General features: G+C 43.8%; 1 protein-coding gene across 4 annotated transcripts in view; it reads right to left on the bottom strand.

Moving 5' to 3' along the window:
* The window catches only part of LOC130294381 (sulfotransferase 2B1-like), an 86125-nt gene that overhangs the window by 9508 nt on the left and 57795 nt on the right, over positions 1 to 18822 (bottom strand). For all 4 annotated transcript variants that reach the window (XM_056544091.1, XM_056544088.1, XM_056544089.1 and 1 more), the window contains exons 3-4: positions 16127 to 16335; positions 6673 to 6799 (exon numbers count right to left, since the gene is read on the bottom strand). In XM_056544091.1, coding sequence (XP_056400066.1) covers positions 6673 to 6799; positions 16127 to 16335 — 336 coding nt within the window. The remainder of the gene's footprint in view (positions 1 to 6672; positions 6800 to 16126; positions 16336 to 18822) is intronic.

Here is an 18822-nt window from a genome sequence, read left to right as displayed (position 1 = left end):
AAGCTCAGCTTTCCTAACTAAAAAATTATAATTTAAACCTAATAAACTATAGATGCTATTTTGCAAGCATATCTATAGTGCCTGCACAAGTGTCTTTAAAAGATACAAGAAGTGATGAATTGTAATATCCAAGTAAAAGTTAGGGCTTGTTTATTTCCAGTGTTAAACATTAAATACAAGATAAATCTTCTTTCTATAAGATATGGCCTATAAAATCAAATAAATAAAGTACACACACTCATCACTGCTAATCTTCTCAATGTCTACATGGTATTTCATGTTATAAGGGTACATTCAGACGAGCGGATTTACAGTGTATTTTACGCTGCGGATCCGCCGCTGAAGGAACCCTGTATGCTGCCTTTACATGTGCCTGCTCGGAGCGGCAATACGCCGCTACGCGCAGACATACTGATTCGATGTGCGATAAGCTAGGCCGAGAGCTGCCGCGCTGTGCGAGTATGCTGCGCATGTGCGCGACAACTTGCACATCGCAGTGTATCTGCCCGTAGCGGCGTATTGCCGCTCCGAGCAGGTACATCTAAAGGCAGCATACAGTGGTCTTTGAGCGGCGGATCTGCAGCGAATTACGCGCTGAAAATCCGCTCGTCTGAACGTACCCTAACAGTAGTTTGTGCCGCTTGTTAATTCTTTCAGGTTTTACTAGAGATGGGAAATTGCAACCGTAGCAATTATGGACTAATTTTGTCATATGGCCCCACAATCACTTGACCTTCATACAAATATATAAAATCAATTGTGTAGGATGTATATGCTCAATCCCCTGTGCTATCTGTATTTATTTGGATTAGTTCATTAAAGGAAGACAGTTAAAGGGGTTGGGCGCTGCCCTGACTTTCGGAGCTCCGCTCACAGCGTCTGGAAGTTCATTACTCCGAACACTGTGTGCGAGCTTCCTTGTTCGCACCCGCCAGGCGTGACGTCACGCCCGGCCCCTCGCGACGTCACGCCCGCCCCCTCAACGAAAGTCTATGGGAAGGGGGCTCGACCACTGTCACGCCCCCTTCCCATAGACTTTGGTTGAGGGGGCGGACGTGACGTCACGAGGGGGCGGGCGAGACGTGACGAGGGGGCGGGCGAGGGGCCGGGCGTGACGTCATGCCCGGCGGCCAAAAACACGGAGGCCCGCACACAGCTTTCGGAGTAATGAACTTCCGGACGCTGTGAGCGGAGCTCCGAAAATTAGGGCAGCACACAACCTCTTTAAGTGAAGGGCATTAAAGGAGATATCAGGTGAAATTGCTTTTCTATCCATTGTGCCCGGGCTGCAAAAAATTAAATAACTGTAATTCCCCTTCCGTCGCTCCCCTAGTGTGCGGATATCTGTCTTCTGGGCCTGGACTTCTTCCCCATCTTGGAGCCTGACGCGTCACACGGCGATCGGCTTATCGTTCACCGCAGCGATGTCCTACCTCGGCTAGTGATAGGCTGAGCACAGTGTCATGTAATGGGCCCAGGAAGCAGAGAGAAGGCAGAGCCCTAGCTTCTTACATTAAACTGCGCTCAGTGTATCACCGGCCGATGCGGGACAAGGTGGCTTTTAAGAATTTTGTAGGGCATCACGAAATTAAACATGCAGAAGTGATGCAGGAATAATTAGGCAACTAATTTTTGATGTTTTACGACAAAATAACTTTTTATTTGGATGCATGGAACGGATTTCGAGAGCAGGCAGGAACGTGAAAGAGAGCAGCGGACGATCTTTACAATAAAAGACAGGTAAGATAATGTTTAATGTTAAATGATAGTTTTAAACATGAATGGATGATGACTGAATGATTAGCTTCATGTTTAATTCGGCATGTGTTTTTTTTTATATTTGTCTAAATTAATTGTAAGCTATGTTTGTTATTGTTTTATTTTCAATATTTTCATTTTTTATTTTCATTTATTTTCTGGTCATTTGTATTTTATTTTACAGTAAAAATATGTGATGTGTTTTTTACTTGCGCTAACATGATTTTCATTTTGAAAACTGTGAAAGGAAAATTAAGTTTAGTAGATTTTAATTGGTCTGACTGCAAGTTAATTGGCTTTAGAATGTTGGACTCCAATAAAAATCATGTTAACGCAAATAAAAAAAAACACATCACAAATATATTTTCATGTAAAAACATACAAATGACTTGAAAATAAATGTTTAAGCAAAGTAAACATTGTTACTGCCTGCGCTCCGGCCGCACATGTCGGCCATGAGCGCATTATTCCTATTCCCGGCGGGGCCGGGATGCGCATCGCGGGACGCGCCTGCATGCAAATCTCGGCCCTTCACTCACCCAGTACTGCTGCCGCTTCTGCTCCTGTGTCTCGGCCCCATGGCGAGTGCCCCCGCCTCCTAGGACGCGCGTGCGACGGAGCTCTGAGATATAAAGGGCCAGTATGCCCTTAATTATTGTATACACCTGACACTAACTAATAAAGTCCCTGCACCTCCCACACTTCCCTGCCGGATCTTCAGTGCAATTTGCATAAGAGAAAGCGTTCCCATTGCCTGTTTTGCCTATCCGTGTTACCAGACTTACTTGCAAAATTTTTTTACTACGAACCTTTTCTGCCTGCCTCGACCTTCTGCTACGTTGACTACGCCTCTGTCTCATCCTCCTGTACCTCGCCTTGCCCAGTACCTGTGTGGTCGAGCCGTATCGGGGGTAGCGATGTCGCCTGCCGCAGCAAATCCATCCTGCCTTGCGGCGAGCTCTGGTTAAGACCAGCAGCACCTTAGACTCCGCTCCCTGATACGGTCAGAGTCATCAGCCACACAGGTAGAGGATCCACTACCTGCTCCGTGACATCCACATCCAGGTACGTGACAAACATGAAGAACATAAATCAAACACAGTTCATTTTAAGCTATCATTTCATATTAAAGGAGTAGTATGGTGAAAATTGTCTTCATTCCGTTGTGCCCGGGCTGCAAAAAAAACAAGAAAAAATAACCTCAACTCACCTTCTTACGTTCCCCCGTTGCCCCACTATAGCTGTTTGGTCCTCCGGGCCAGTCTTCTTTCTTCTTCTGTGTGCATCGTCACATTGTGGTCAGCGTATTGCCGGCCGCAGCGATGTCCTGCCTCGGCCGGTGATAGGCTATGCGCAGTGTCACGTAAGCAGCCTGGGCCCGCCTTCTCCCAACTGTCCAGGCTCCTTACATGACACTGCGCTCAGCCTATCACCGGCCAAGCCGGTACATCACTGCGGTTGGCGATACGCTGACCACAGTGTGCACACGGAAGAAGACCGGACCGGAGGACCTGACAGCTATAGCAGCACACCGGGGGAACGTAAGAAGGTGAGTTAAAGGGGTAGTCCGCCGCTCAGCATTTGGAACAAACTGTGACATCATGAGGGGGCGGACTATGACGTCACAAGCTCCCGCCGCCGGCTCCAGCGTTCGGAACAATTTGTTCCAAATGCTGAACAGCGGAGTACCCCTTTAACCCCTTAAGGACAATTTTTATTTTTACGTTTTAGTTTTTTCCTCCTTGCCTCCTAAAAATCTTAACTCTTTTATATTTTCATCCACAGACTAGTATGAGGCTTGTTTTTTGTGCAACCAGTTGTCCTTTGTAATGACATCACTTATTTTACCATGAAATGTATGGCGCAACCAAAAAAATACTATTTGTGTGGGGAAACTGATAAGAAAACCAAATTCTGGAAGTTTTTGTTTTCATGCTGTACACTTTACGGTAAAATAGACATGTTTTCTTTTTTCTGCGGGTCAATATGATTAAAATGATACCCATGATTACCGTATATACTCGAGTATAAGCCGAGTTTTGAAAACACCCCCCTCGGCTTATACTCGAGTTAACTCTCCGCCCTCAGTGGTCTTCAACCTGCGGACCTCCAGAAGTTTCAAAACTACAACTCCCAGCAAGCCCGGACATCGGCTGTCCGGGCTTGCTGGGAGTTGTAGTTTTAAACCTCTGGAGGTTCGCAGGTTGAAGACCACTGCAGCCTTCGACATCATCCAGACCCCCCACCCCCTTTAGTTTTGCACTCACCTCCGCTCGGCAGGACGTTAGGGTGCGCTGGTCCGGTGCTGCAGGACTGTCCGGTGGGGAGGTCATCCGGTGGGATAGTCGTTCAGGGCTGTCCATCTTCACCGGGGGGGGCCTCTTCTCCGTGCTTCGGGCCCGGCCCAGGAATAGTCACGGTGCCTTGACGACGATGCACAGGGATGTTCATTAGCAACGTCCCTCTGCGTCATCGTCAAGGCAACGCCTCTATTCCAGGCCCGAAGCGCGGAGAAGAGGCCTCCCGGTGAAGATGAACAGCCCGGAACGACAATCCCACCGGACGACCTCCCCACCGGACAGTCCTGCAGCACCGGACCAGCGCACCCTAACGTCCTGCCGAGCGGAGGTGAGTACAAAACTAAAGGGGGTGAGAGGGTGGGGGGGGGCTGGATGATGTCGAAGGCTGCAGTGGTCTTCAACCTGCCGATGGCTGCCCGGGTTTGCTGGGAGTTGTAGTTTTGAAACATCTGGAGGTCCGCAGGTTGAAGACCACTGTATCAGACATTGACAAGCGGTGATGATGAAGGGGGTGGGCTGATGACATGTGGTGATGGTGACAAGGGGGTGATGAAGGGGGGGTGGGATGATGACAAGGGGATGATGAAGGGGGGGGTGGGATGATGACAGGGGATGATGAAGGGGGAGTGTCTGATGATGACAAGGGGATGATGACAGGCGGTGATGATAAAGGGGGGATGATGACAGGCGGTGATGATGAAGGGGGGATGATGACAGGGTGATGATGATGAGGGTGTTAATGACGGGGGTCTGGATGATGACAGGGGGGGGGATGATGTATTTCCCACCCTAGGCTTATACTCGAGTCAATAATTTTTCCTGGGATTTTGGGGGGAAATTAGGGGCCTCGGCTTATATTCGGGTCGGCTTATACTGGAGTATATACGGTACATACTTTTCTATTATTATACTGCTTAAAAAAATCACAAACTTTTCAACCAAATGAGTGCATTTAAAGCCCCTCTATTTGCTGACCTATAACTTTTAAATTTCTCCGTATAGGCGGCAGTATGAGGGCTCATTTTTTGCGCCGTGATCTGTAATTTTTTTGCTACCACATTTGCATACATAAAACGTTTAATACATTTTTATCAATTTTTTGGGGAAATAAAATGTTGTAAAAAAAAAAGCAGCAATTTTGGACTTTTTTTTATTTATTTTTTTTACGTTCACGCTGTTCACCATATGGGATAATTAACATTATATTTTAATAGTTTGGATATTTACTCACGCAGCTATATCAAATATGTTTATAAAAAAATGTTTACACTTTTTGTGGTAAAATAGAGAAACACGGACAGTTTACATTTTTATTGGGGGAGGAGATTGTGCTTATTTTTTTTTCTTTTATTTTTTACTTTTATCATTACACTTTAATAGTCCTCATAGGGGACTATTTATAGCAATCATTTGATTGCTAATACTGTTCAGTGCTATGCATAGGACATAGCACTGATCAGTATTATCGGTCATCTTCTGCTCTGGTCTGCTCGATCACAGACCAGAGCAGAAGATGCCGGGAGACGGACGGAGGCAGGTGAGGGGACCTCCATCTGTCATTACAGATGGCCGGATTGCCGCCGCAGCATGATCGCGGATGTCCGCCTTTACCGGCGGGTCCCTGACTGCTATCAGCAGCCGGAACCTGCCGTGCATGACCCGAGCATTGCTACGATGCTTGTGGTTATGTATAGGACGTAAATGTACGTCCTGGTGCGTTAAGTACCACCTCACCAGGACATACATTTACGACCTGCGTCATGTTTTTTTTTGTTTGTTTTTTTATATGTTTTTATAAAACTTCAAAAATATGTTCCCCAGTTATCCCTGCATCCCAACTGAATCACTTCTGCTTCTTTAATTTCTTAAAAGCTGCCTAGACATCCCTTTTTTTCCAAAAACTGCTAAAAATGACCTAAAAAATGCCAAATGTTCAAATTCAGATGGTGTTTTATTGTGTTTTTTTACTCTCATAGACTTCAATGGAAGAAAAACAAAAAGATTTTAGAGAGAAAAAACCCACAGTCTCAACATGCTAAAAATCTTTTAAAAATCTCCTACTGAGCCCAAAAATGAAGAAAAACACTAAAATCACTGATTTTTATTTTTATTTTATTTTTTTAATAAGTGGTACTGCAGCTCTGTTTCATTTGAGTGAATGGAGAAAAGTTGTAATACCACACATAACCTGAGGACATGTATAGTACCGTTATTGTAAGAAATTAGCTGCTTTATTCCTGGATAACCCTTTTAAAAATCTGTGTTCAACTTTCTTGGGAATGCCATAAGAGATACACATATTCTTAATGCATTGTAGGTTTGACAAATGCCAGAAGAAAATTACCTGCCTGACTGCATTGTGCCAACTGTAGAGTTTGGTGGAGGAGAGATAATGCTATGGGCTTCACTGCAACGGAAGAGGGGGCACCCACAAAGACCCACCAAATTTCCTACAATTTTGGCAGTAAATGGCCTAAATTATAGTTAAAATTTATCAGGCAGGGGAAGGGGGAGGGAATATTCCAGCCTTTTTTTCTGGCATTTATTTTTAAATGAATAGTAACATACATTATATAATGAAAAGTACATAAAAATTAATGTGGAAATATCTAACCATTCCCCTGTGAAAAGTCATCCAGGAAGTTTTGGAAATCATCAGTAGGTTGAAAAATCTTGAGAATCTTTGTAAAATGGTACAAGGATACAATGATATCTTTTGGGTTCCGCACTGTGTAGATGATCTGAAAAAAAAATATATCTATTTAAGATTGTATTTCTAATGTATAACAATTTAATTAACTTTACTGGCAGTTAGGGAATATGGTCTGGCTCAGGAGCTTAAGTCACATAGAGGGACTACAAATGTGTTAAAAAAAATGTAAAAAAAAGTTTTTAAAAATATAAAAGAAATTCCTACCTTCAAACATTTTTACTCTTTGATGACATCCACCATACAAGTAGAGCAAATGCCTTGTACAGGGAGTATAAAGTCAGCTCAGTCAAGTTTGGTTGTCTCCTGCTATCAGTAGTGAACACTCACCATTATTGATCAGCATTACTAATCATAAGGCTATGTTTACATGGCGGAATTTTCACAATTCCGCACAAATTCCATGCAGCAAAGCTTGTTGAACGGAATTGCAGCAGAATTGCAGAGGAATTCTGTGTTCTCAAAAAACAAGATTCTGCTAAAAATTGAAGCCCCATTGAATTTAATGGGATTCCACCAAGGAATTCTGCAAAATTAAAGACAGGTCTTTAACTTTTGCGGAATTTATGCTGTGTGAATGGGACAGCAGAATACCATCAGTAATTTTTTAGCTATGGGCAGCTAAGTTCCACTTTGTGAACATAGCCTCAGGCTACTTTTCCACACAACATATTTTTACCATTTTCTTAGACCTGAAAAAATGGCAGAACGATCACCCCAAAAATTGCCACTGCTTTTTGCTGAATTTTTAACGTTTTTCTAGCATTTTTTTAGGCGTGTGAGTGAGAACTTATTTTTTGACCCTGTAGTAGTTTAAACTGCCTTCAGGGTACCACATTACGGGTCGGATGCAGGGTGCCTGGAACACAGACTGCATAGCTTCACTACTTACCTCCGCCAGCCATACAGTATACAGTTAGGCATAGCGCACAACTGTATACAGTATTGGAGCCTGAACTCCCATCACTATACTGAATGGAGTCCCTGCTCTTAGCAGGGCTGAGCTGTGCCTGCAGTTATACAGCTGTAATTACAACTACGGCTGTGCAGGGGGTATACATTCCTCCTGCCCAGAAAAAACATAGTTAGCCAGCTGAATAGATCAATGGTTTACCCTAACCCCTAGCTGGGCTGATCGCTATGCGCCAGTGCTATATGCAGCGCAACTTAACTCTTTTAAAGGAGAACTCTGGGATACAAAACTGATCACCTATCCTAAGGATAGGGGATAAGTGTCAGAGTGTGATGGCTTTGTCAGACCACTAGGACCCTCCACGATCTCCTGTATGGGGCCCCAGCTCTCCTCCTGAATGGGGTTGTGTTGATTACCGCGGGAAACGGTGTCCGACACACCGGCTCTATTGGAGAGCCAGAGATTGCTGAGTGCAGCTCTCTTGCTCTCCCATAGAGCTACATGGAGAGAGGGAGCGTGCCAGCAGACGCTTGTGCGGTGGTCAACCCACACCATTCAAGAGGAGACCTGGGACCCCGTACAGGAGATCACAGGGGTCCCAGTGGTCTTAGCCCCCACAATCTGACACTTATCCCCTATCCTTAGGATAGGGGATAAGTTTTGTATCCTGGAGTTCTTTAACAACATATGGTAAATCAGCGATCTCTGGCGATCTCTGTTTTTATGCGTAAGGGATTAATTGAATGGCACTTCTTTACTGTATATTGACAAAAGAGTCAAGTTGTGCTGCACAGCAGCTATGCAGTGCTGTATATATTAGTGCCCATAGATGCTGTCACTTAGTGTGTTTTTTTTCGGGCATAAAAGCAATAGTCTCAGCATGCTTTGATTTTGGGAAATGTCAAGAAATCCAAAAACATCAAAGAGCAGGGGGAAATTTTTTTATTGACTTCCTGCTGACATCTGGTCATTGTGTTTTTGCTGCAAAAAAATGCTGTGCAGCATTTGTAGCCTTTTTTCTGACATTTTTGCAAAAAAAAAAAAAGGAAAAACAAGTGAAAAATTAGCCTAATAGTACTGAACAGGAAAATAAAAATAATGGAATAAAAAGTAAGAATGCCCCCCAAAAAGATATGTATAAGAAATACAGAAAATAGTGCAAAAAATGGATCCTTAGATGGAAAAAAAAAAGTTATGGCTTTTAGAAGGTGAGGAGGAAAAACAAACACAAAAACAAAATTCTGGTCACTAAAGGGATACGGTAATATGCACATTGTACATTACATTATTTTTATTGTGATCAACTGGAAAACAAATTATGAAGTTAAATGGGTCTGTCAGCATTTCTTTACAAAATACATGTATCCTCTTTATAATCACAATTCTGAAGAAACATTTCTTAGAACACTGCATTGTATTTTTTCTGTTATTCATTCTTTGAAAACAATAAATTGACAAATGTGTGTTACCATTCTCCTTGTGAAAAGAGTTGAACAAACTTGAAAAGTTCTACAGGCTTGCAGAAGTTTTCAAAAAAGTTTGTTTCCCATAAGTTCTAACCAAACCCACAATTTAATAACCCTTAAAACTTGTGTACAACACTGCCTAAGGGTACGTTCACGCGATCATAACTTGCAGCAGGTTACAAGTTGTGGGAAATCTGCTGCGAGGGGTATTCCGGCTTTATACACCTTATTAAGATATATGATCACAGGGGTCCCGCCGCTGGGGACCACCGCGATCTCGGTGCAACCGAGACGGGGATGTGATGTCACAGCCATGCCCCCTAGTGACGTCACCTCACGCCCCTCCATTTATGGAAGGGGGCATGACGGGGCCCGTCACAGAATGCCAGGAGCTGCACTGAGATTGCGGGGGTCCCCATCGGTGGGACCCCTGGGATCATACATCTTATTTCTATCCTTTGGATAGGGGGATAAGGCTAGGTTCACACCACGTTTTCTTAAATACGGTTCCCGTATACGGTTTGGAGGAGGGGGCGGGGCTTAATCGTGGCGCCCGCACTCAGCCGTATTCGGGAACCGTGTTTAATGCAAGTCTATGAGCCGACCGGAGTGAACCGCAGCCTCCGGTCGGCTTCGTTTTCGGCCGTATGCGGTTTCCCGACCGCAGGCAAAAACGTGGTCGACCACGTTTTTGTCTGCGGTCGGGAAACCGCATACGGACGAAAACGAAGCCGACCGGAGGCTGCGGTTCACTCCGGTCGGCTCATAGACTTGCATTAAATACGGTTCCCGAATACGGCTGAGTGTGGGCGCCGCGATTAAGCCCCGCCCCCCTCCTCCAAACCGTATACGGGAACCGTATTTAAGAAAACGTGGTGTGAACCAAGCCTAAGATGTATAAAGCCGGAATACCCCTTAAGGACCAAGCCCATTTTGACTTTAAGGACCAGGCCAATTTTATTTTTGCTTTTTTTTTTTCTCCTCACTCTATAATGCAGAACTCTTTTATATTTCCATCCACAGACCAATCTGGGGCTTGATTTTTGTGTGACCAATTGTACTTTGTTCTGACACCTCTCATTTTACCATAAAATGTACGGCGCAAGCAATTTATTTTTTTTAGTGAGGAAATTTTAATGAAAACCACAATTTTGCTAATTTTGGAGGGGTTCATTTTTACACATTACACTTTACGGTAAAAATTACATGTTTTCTTCCTTCTTTGTGTCAATACGATTAAAATGATACCCATCTTTACATACTTTTATATTATTGTACTGCTTTTAAAAAATATCAAACTTTTTGTACAAAATCAGTATGTCTAAAATCCGTGTACGCGGCTTTATGAGGACTCATTCTTTGCGCCATGATCTTTACTTTTTATCGATACCACATTTGTGTACATGAAATGTTTAAATCACTTTTTATACATTTTTGGGGGAATAAAATGTCACAAAAAAGCAGCAATTTTGAACTTAAAAAAAAATTTACGTTTACGCAGTTCACCGTAGGGGATCATTAACATTATATTTTGAGAGTTTGGACATTTACGCACGCGGTAATACCAAGTATGTTTATAATTTTTTTTTTACGCTTTTTAGGGGTAAAATAGGAAAAAGGGACAATTTACATTTTTGTTGGGGGAGGGGATTTTCAAATTTTTTTTAACCTTTTTTTATTTTTTTTACACTTTTTATGTCTTCATAGGGGACTATCTATAGCAATCATTTGATTGCTACTACTGTTCAGTGCTATACATAGGCATGGCACTGATCAGTGCTATCGGCGATCTTCTGCTCTGGTCTGCTTGATCTCAGACCAGAGCAGAAGACGCCTGGAGATGGCTGTAGGCAGGTTGTTGCGTTATGCGCTCCAGCCGCACACGCTGGCCGTGAGTGCATGGTCCCGTTACCTGCTGCTGCCGGCGGGGCTGGGACTCGCATCGCGGGACACGCCCGCATGCGTGCCCCAGTTCGTCACTCACAAGGTGCTTCTCCTGCCCCAGCCTCTGCCTCACTGCTCCGGCACGCGTGTCCCCATCCCCTAGGGCGTGCACCCGAGATTTAAGATGTAAAGGGACAGTGCACTCATTATTGTGATTCACCTGTGGCTCATTTATATATTCCTTCACCTCTTTCTATGTCCTGACTGCGCAACCATGCCGCCTGCCCTGACCTTCTGCTATCCAGACTACAAGCTGCCTTATCCCTCCTGTGCCTCGCATCTCCTCAGCTGCCTGTGTGGTCGAGCTGTGCCAGGGGTAGCGACCTGGGTGCCGCCTGCCACAGCAAGTCCATCCCACTTTGCGACGGGCTGTGGTGAAAACCAGTGGCACCTTAGATCCACATCCACCGGGGTTCCTGTCTTCTGAAATGTGAGTGTTACACAGGTGAGGGGACCTCTGGCTGCCATTTTAGATGATTGGATCCCCACGGATGGGGGCAAACTGACCGATACACACACATACAGGAGAAGGCGTCCCCTCTGTCTGAGCCACATCTGCAGCTTACACAGAGGAGACGGGACCTCCGCCCCCACGCAGCACGCAGTACAGGTGCCGATGACGTCACTCATCGGCGCCTGTACTTTGGAGGGGAGAAGACCCGGGCCCCTGCTGCTAAGGAGATTGCTGCGTGGGACATCAGGTGAGCATAATTTTTTTCCCAACTCCAATACCAATGCCAATACCTATACCTGTGTAGAGGGGGGGGGTAACTCTGCCTATACCTATGGGAAAGGGGGGAGTTACTCTGCCTATACCTATGGGGAAGAGGGGGTAACTCTGCCTATACCTATGGGGAAACGGGGGGTAACTCTGCCTATACCTATGGGGAAAGGGGAGGAAAGGGGGGCAACTCTGCCTATACCTATAGTGAAAGGGGTGGTTAACTGCCTATACCTATGGGGAAAGGGGGAGGTAGCTGCCTATACCTATGGGGAAGAGGAGGGAGGTAACTCTGCTTATACCAAATGGGAAGAGGGGGGGACTCTGCCTATACCTATGGGGAAGGGGGGTAACACTGCCTGTACCTATGGGGAAAGGGGGGGGTAACTCTGCCTATACCTATGGGAAAGGGGGGTTACTCTGCCTATACCTATGGGGAAAGGGGGTTACTCTGCCTATACCTATGGGGAAAGGGGGGTCACTCATCGGTGCCTATACTGTGGAGGGGAGAAGATACGGGCCCCTGCTGCTGAGGAGATCGCTGCGTGGGACATCAGGTGAGCATAATTTTTTTTAACTCTGCCTATACCTATGGGGAAAGGGGGGTAGGGTTACTCTGCCTATACCTATGGGGAAAGGGGGGTAACTCTGCCTATACCTGTGGGGAAAGGGGCGTAACTCTGCCTATACCTATGGGGAAAGTGGGGGGTAACTCTGCCTATACCTATGGGGAAAGGGGGGGTAACTCTGCCTATACCTATGGGGAACAGGGGGTAACTATGCCTATACTTATGGGGAAAGGGGGAGGGGAGGGGTCACTCTGCCTATACCTATGGGGAAAGGGGGTAACTCTGCCCATACCAATGGGGAAAGTGAGGGGGGGTAACTCTGCCTATACCAATGGGGAAGAGGGGGGTAACTCTTCCTATACCTATGGGGAAAGGGGAGGGGTAACTCTGCCTATCCTTATGGGGTAGAGAGGGGGGTAACTCTGCCTATACCTATGGGGAACAGGGGGGGGGTAACTCTGCGTATACTTATAGGGAAAGGGGGAGGGGAAGGGGGTCACTCTGCCTATACCTATGGGGAAAGGGGAGGAAAGGGGGGGCAACTCTGCCTATACCTATAGGGAAAGGGGGGATTAACTGCCTATACCCATGGGGAAAGGGGGAGGTAGCTGCCTATACCTATGGGGAAGAGGAGGGAGGTAACTCTGCTTATACCAAATTGGAAGAGGGGGGGACTCTGCCTATACCTATGGGGGAAAGGGGGGGTAACTCTGCCTATACCTATGGGGAAAAGCAGGTTTAACTCTGCCTATACCTACAGGGAAAGGGGATGGGGGAAACTCTGCTGCCTATATCTATGGGGAAGGGTGGGGTCTTACTCTGCTTCCTATACCTTTGGGGAAGGGGGTTAACTCTGCTGCCTATACCTATAAGGATGGGGGGGTTAACTCTGCTGTCTATACCTACAGGGAAGGGGGGTTAACTCTGCTGCCTATACCTACAGGGAAGGGGGGCTACCTAGCTTTATACCTGAAAGCCTAACTACTTACCTACATACCAGACTATCTAACTACCTACATACCCTGCTACTTATGTACATACCTGGCCTTCATACATGGCTGCCTAACTACCTAGCCACTGATCAGAAAATACGTAATTGTGAGTCCCAAAATTTTACTGTAATCACTTATATGGTATACACATCCTGTGTACAGCTGATATCTACCGCCATATGGTCCTGTATATAATCACTTACATTATATACAGATCCTTTACAGCATACTGGTCTGTGTATAGGGGTTTTATTCATTACAGTATGGCGGTATTATCCAGTTATTGTGTGGTGGTATATATTTACTCTTTGTATACCAGTATTTTTGGTCATGGAAATTTACCTACGTTAAAGTGTTTCTTACATATATAAATTTTAGTTTATTTTGTGTGGGATTTGGGTGGAATAGGGCCATGGCAGAAGATTGACGAGCTGCAGAGCCTAGTAGGGGCCCTTGCCTTTTTTGGTCCGGGGACCCGAGTGTTGTCAGTCTAACACTGCCCGTGGAATTGCCGCAGATGCCCATAGCATTGGCGCAGATGCAGTGATCTGTATTGATCACGGCATCTGAGGGGTTAATGGTGGACATCTGCCATTACCGGCCGGTCCCCGGCTGCTATCAGACCTGCAGTGCATGACGTGAGCATCGCTCCGATGCTCACGGTCATGTACAGGATGAAAATTTACGTCCTGGTGCGTGCAGTACCTCCGCACCAGGACGCACATTTACGTCCGTGGTCGTTAAGGGGTTAAGTTACCAATTCTTTCAATGGGTTTGCCAAAAGTCTGCAATAGTGGCAGATTTGCAAATTGATGGCAGACCCGTTGAAGTGAATGCTAGTGTAACTCACATTTTGAGTTATGATCGTTTGAATGTATCCTAGGGGCTCAAAAGCCCTGTATAAAACTTTTTAAAATAAAAGAAGAAATCTCATTGGTTGCTATTGGAAACTGCTCCAATTTTCCTCTGCACGAGATTTGATAAATTTTCCCAAATGGCTTTTGCCAAGCATTCTAAAAATTCTCCCTTTTGAGAGATTGGAGTCCCAAAATAGTTACCTAGCAGTTACATAGTTCAATCCAGTTACAAATTAAACTATTTAAATCTATGGACCTTAATTTACCTATCCTTACCTGCCTCCTGCCGCTGATCCCCAACTGATGCAGCCTGGCTTAACTAGTCTGTATTAGTGGATCCCCAATCACAATGTGTAATGCTCTGCTATAAGCAATGCAATATATATTGAATGGAATTTAATGATTGTATATAAAAGTCCCCTATGGAAAAATTGTAAAATGTCTCTAAAATTATTTAAAGAAAAACTTAATAAAAAACTAATAAAAAAAAATAGAATCACCCTTATTTTCCTATTTTACAAAAAAAATAAAAAATAAATTTATATATTTGGTGTTGCCACATGCATAAATGTCCAACTATTAAAATATAATGTTTATGATCCTGCATGGTAAACATTAGAGATGAGTGAAGTTACAGTACTTTGATTCTGCACGAACCTCGGCGAAGCTCGGCAGTTGCTGACTTTAGCCTGCATAAATTAGTTCAGCTTTCAGGTGCTCTGGTGTGCTAGAAAAGATTTATACAGTCCTAGGAGAGGATTAATGTAAAAACTGTCATCATGTACTCAAACGTGAAGATGCTGCAGCTCCTGTCACTTGCAGGCGTATTGCTGGCAGAGGGAGTGGAGCATTGACTCAGCAGGAAGTGGAATGTGGACCCCCGATCAGCAGGTGTTTGGTGTTGGAAAGCCATGGCAAGCTGGCTGTGTAGCTTGTCCCTATAGTAATCGTATTTAGCTTCTTGGAAGCTGTAAAAAATTTCCCCATTCTGGCTTTATACTGAGGATCTAAGAGTGTGGCTATTCAGTACTTCAAACCTTGCCAGCTTTTCCAAGAACCTGGCTGGTTCCACCTCTGTCCCATACTGTCATGTTTAGTCATCATGGTTGTCGCTGTCATCATCATCACTGTCACCTTGTGTAGGTTTCTCATCCCCTATATTTTCTACAGATCCCATCTCCAAATCCTCCTCAGATCCTCAAAAAGAACAATCACGCTGCTGCCAGCCAGATGTGAACCTTAGTCCATCTATTGCTCAATTGCAAACAATTGCTCCAGAGGGAATATCAACAGCCTCCTGGAAGGGCCTATGCAGGAAACAGATGTGTCTGATTAGCTATCAATGCATGAGCTGAAAGTCAAACTGGCTCCAAAAAGCTGTCTGTTTACTGCATTAGGTCATCTGTCACCACCTTGTAATGCTGGTACAGGCAGTGCAACATGTGTAATGTTCAGTTCCGCATGTTGCAGTGTTGCAAATAGCTCTGTGTTGAAAAAGACTATTTTGGAGCTCTAGGTCTAGGTGGCAAAGACCAGCTAAACCGAATGCTTATTTTCCTGCAAAATCTAGACCAAGAGAGGAGGAAGTGATAATATTCGTGCATTTCATGACCATAATGTATACATGATGTGCTACCACATACTGTTTTCTGTACTATATTCTGGAGCTGTCATTTAAGTATTACTCTTCCAAACAACAAATAGGACAGAACTTCGGTCCTATTTAGAAGGTACCTCTCTGCTAGACTCATCAGTGATGCAGGGGTTAAAGATCTCAGGGAGGGGAATCATTTAGTATTCTATTCACCCTTCTATTTTTTATATCCTCCCTGATACAGTAAATGTCAAATGCTGTGTGGATCTATTCTCACAAAACAGAGATTTTGTTTTACTTACTTTTGCTTTAGATTTGAAAAAAGATTTGGCAAAAATATGATGTGGAAGGTGGGAAGATAATAATCTTGGAGACTCCATCTTTTGGATTTCTTCTTGAGCATACTTGGTTTCATACCATGGTGCTTTTAAATAGATAGGCAACATGTTGCTTTTCACAGGGTCTCCTTTGTTTTGAATTAAAGTCAAGATCTGAATCATCCAGTTAGTGCCTATGAAACGTAAGGAGTTTACATCAATACATATATTTTACAAATTGATACAATTAGATTTACTGGGAGATATGTATGCTCTATATAATGCAATTTTGTTACAAATTTTTGGGGGCTTTTTCGCCTTTCACCCCTTATGAAAAGAAAAGTTGGGGGCTACACCAGCCTGTTAGTGTAAAAATTTTTTACACTAACATGTTGGTGTTGCCTCATACTTTTTATTTACACAAGAGGTAAAATGAAAAAAAGACCCCCAAAATTTGTAACGCAATTTCTCCTGAGTATGGAAATACCCCATATGTGGGCGTAAAATGCTCTGCGGATGCACAACAAGGCTCAGGAGTGAGAACGCACTATGTATATTTGAGGCTTAAATTGGTGATTTGCACAGAGGTGGCTGATTTTACAGCGGTTCTGACATAAACACAAAAAAATAAATACCCACGTGTGACTCCATTTTGGAAACTACACCCCTCACAGAACATAACAAGGGGTATAGTAAGCCTTAATACCCCACAGGTGTTTGACGAATTTTCGTTAAAGTTGGATGGAAAATGACATTTTTTTTTTACTAAAATGCTGGTGTTACCCTAAATTTTTCATTTTCACAAGGAAAAATAGGAAAAAAGCCCCCCACAATTTGTAACCCCATTTCTTCTGAGTAAGAACATACTGTAAAGGTGCTCTTCGAGCGAACTACAATGCTCAGAAGAGAAGGAGCGCCATTGGGCTTTTAGAGAGAAAATTTGGCCGGAATTGAAGGCCACATGTGTTTACAAAGCCCCCATAGTGCCATAACATGTGACCCCATTTTGAAAACTATAGCCCTCATGTAATGTAATAAGGGGTACAGTGAGCATTTTTTCCCCACAGGTGTCTGACAGGTTTTTGGAACAGTGGTCCGTGAAAATGAAAAATGTAATTTTTCATTTGCACAGCCCACTGTTCCAAAAATCTGTCAAACACAAGTGGAGTGTAAATGCTCACTGAACACCTTATTAAATTCTATGGGAGGTGTAGTTTCCAAAATGGGGTCACACTGTTCTGGCACCATGGGTGCTTTGTAAACACACATGGCCCCCAAATTCTATTCCAACCAAATTCTCTCTCCAAAAGCCCAATGGCGCTCCTTCTCTTCTGAGCATTATAGCGCACCAGCAGAGCACTTGACATCCACACATGGGGTATTTCCATACTCAGAAGAAATTGGGTTACAAATTTGGGGGGGCATTTTCTCCTATTACCCCTTGTAAAAATAAAAAATTTGGGGTAAAAACTGCATTTTTGTGAAAATAAATTTTCATTTACACGTCCGACTTTAACTAAAAGTCGTCAAACACCTGTGTAGTGTTAAGGCTCACTGTACCCCTTGTTACGTTCTTTGAAAGGTGTAGTTTCCAAAATAGTATGCCATGTTTTTTTTTTTTATTAGCTGTTCTGGCACCATAGGGGCTTCCTAAATGCGACATGCCCCCAAAAAACATTTCAGCAAAACTCACTCTCCAAAATCCCATTGTCGCTCCTTCCCTTCTGAGCCCTCTACTGCGCCCGCCGAACACTTGACATACACATATGAGGTATTTCCATACTCGAGAGAAATTGGGTTACAAATTTTGGGGGGCTTTTTCTCCTTTTACCCCTTGTAAAATTTCAAAAACTGGGTCTACAAGAACATGCGAGTGTAAAAAATTAAGATTTTGAATTTTCTCCTTCACTTTGCTGCTATTCCTGTGAAACACCTAAAGGGTTAACAAACTTACTGAATGTCATTTTGAATACTTTGAGGGGTGCAGTTTTTATAATGGGGTCATTTATGGGGTATTTCTAATATGAAGGCCCTTCAAATTCACTTCAAAACTGAACTGGCCCCTAAAAAATTCCGATTTTTAACATTTTGTGAAAAATTGGAAAATTGCTTCTGAACTTTGAAGCCCTCTGATATCTTCCAAAAGTAAAAACATGTCAACTTTATGATCCAAACATTGGAGAACCTCCAGAAGGGTTTTTATCCAGAAATCCTCCTCTCCAGCCGGAGGATTTCTGGATAAAAACCCTTCTGGAGGTTCTCTTTAACCCCTTAACCCCTTAAGGACCGGAGGTTTTTCCGTTTTTGCATTTTCGTTTTTTGCTCCTTGCCTTTAAAAAATCATAACTCTTTCAAATTTACACCTAAAAATCCATATGATGGCTTATTTTTTGCGCCACCAATTCTACTTTGTAATGACGTCAGTCATTTTGCCCAAAAATCTATGGTGAAGCGGGAAAAAAAATCATTGTGCGACAAAATTGAAAAAAAAACGCTGTTTTGTAACTTTTGGGGGCTTCCGTTTCTACGTAGTACATTTTTCGGTAAAAATGACACCTGATATGTATTCTGTAGGTCCATACGATTAAAATGATACCCTACTTATATAGGTTTGATTTTGTCGGACTTTTGGAAAAAATCATAACTACATGCAGGAAAATTAATACGTTTAAAATTGTCAT

This window comes from Hyla sarda, chromosome 10, assembly GCF_029499605.1.
Source record: "Hyla sarda isolate aHylSar1 chromosome 10, aHylSar1.hap1, whole genome shotgun sequence".
NCBI lineage: Eukaryota > Metazoa > Chordata > Amphibia > Anura > Hylidae > Hyla > Hyla sarda.
This window is presented reverse-complemented; position numbering and strand designations above follow the sequence as displayed.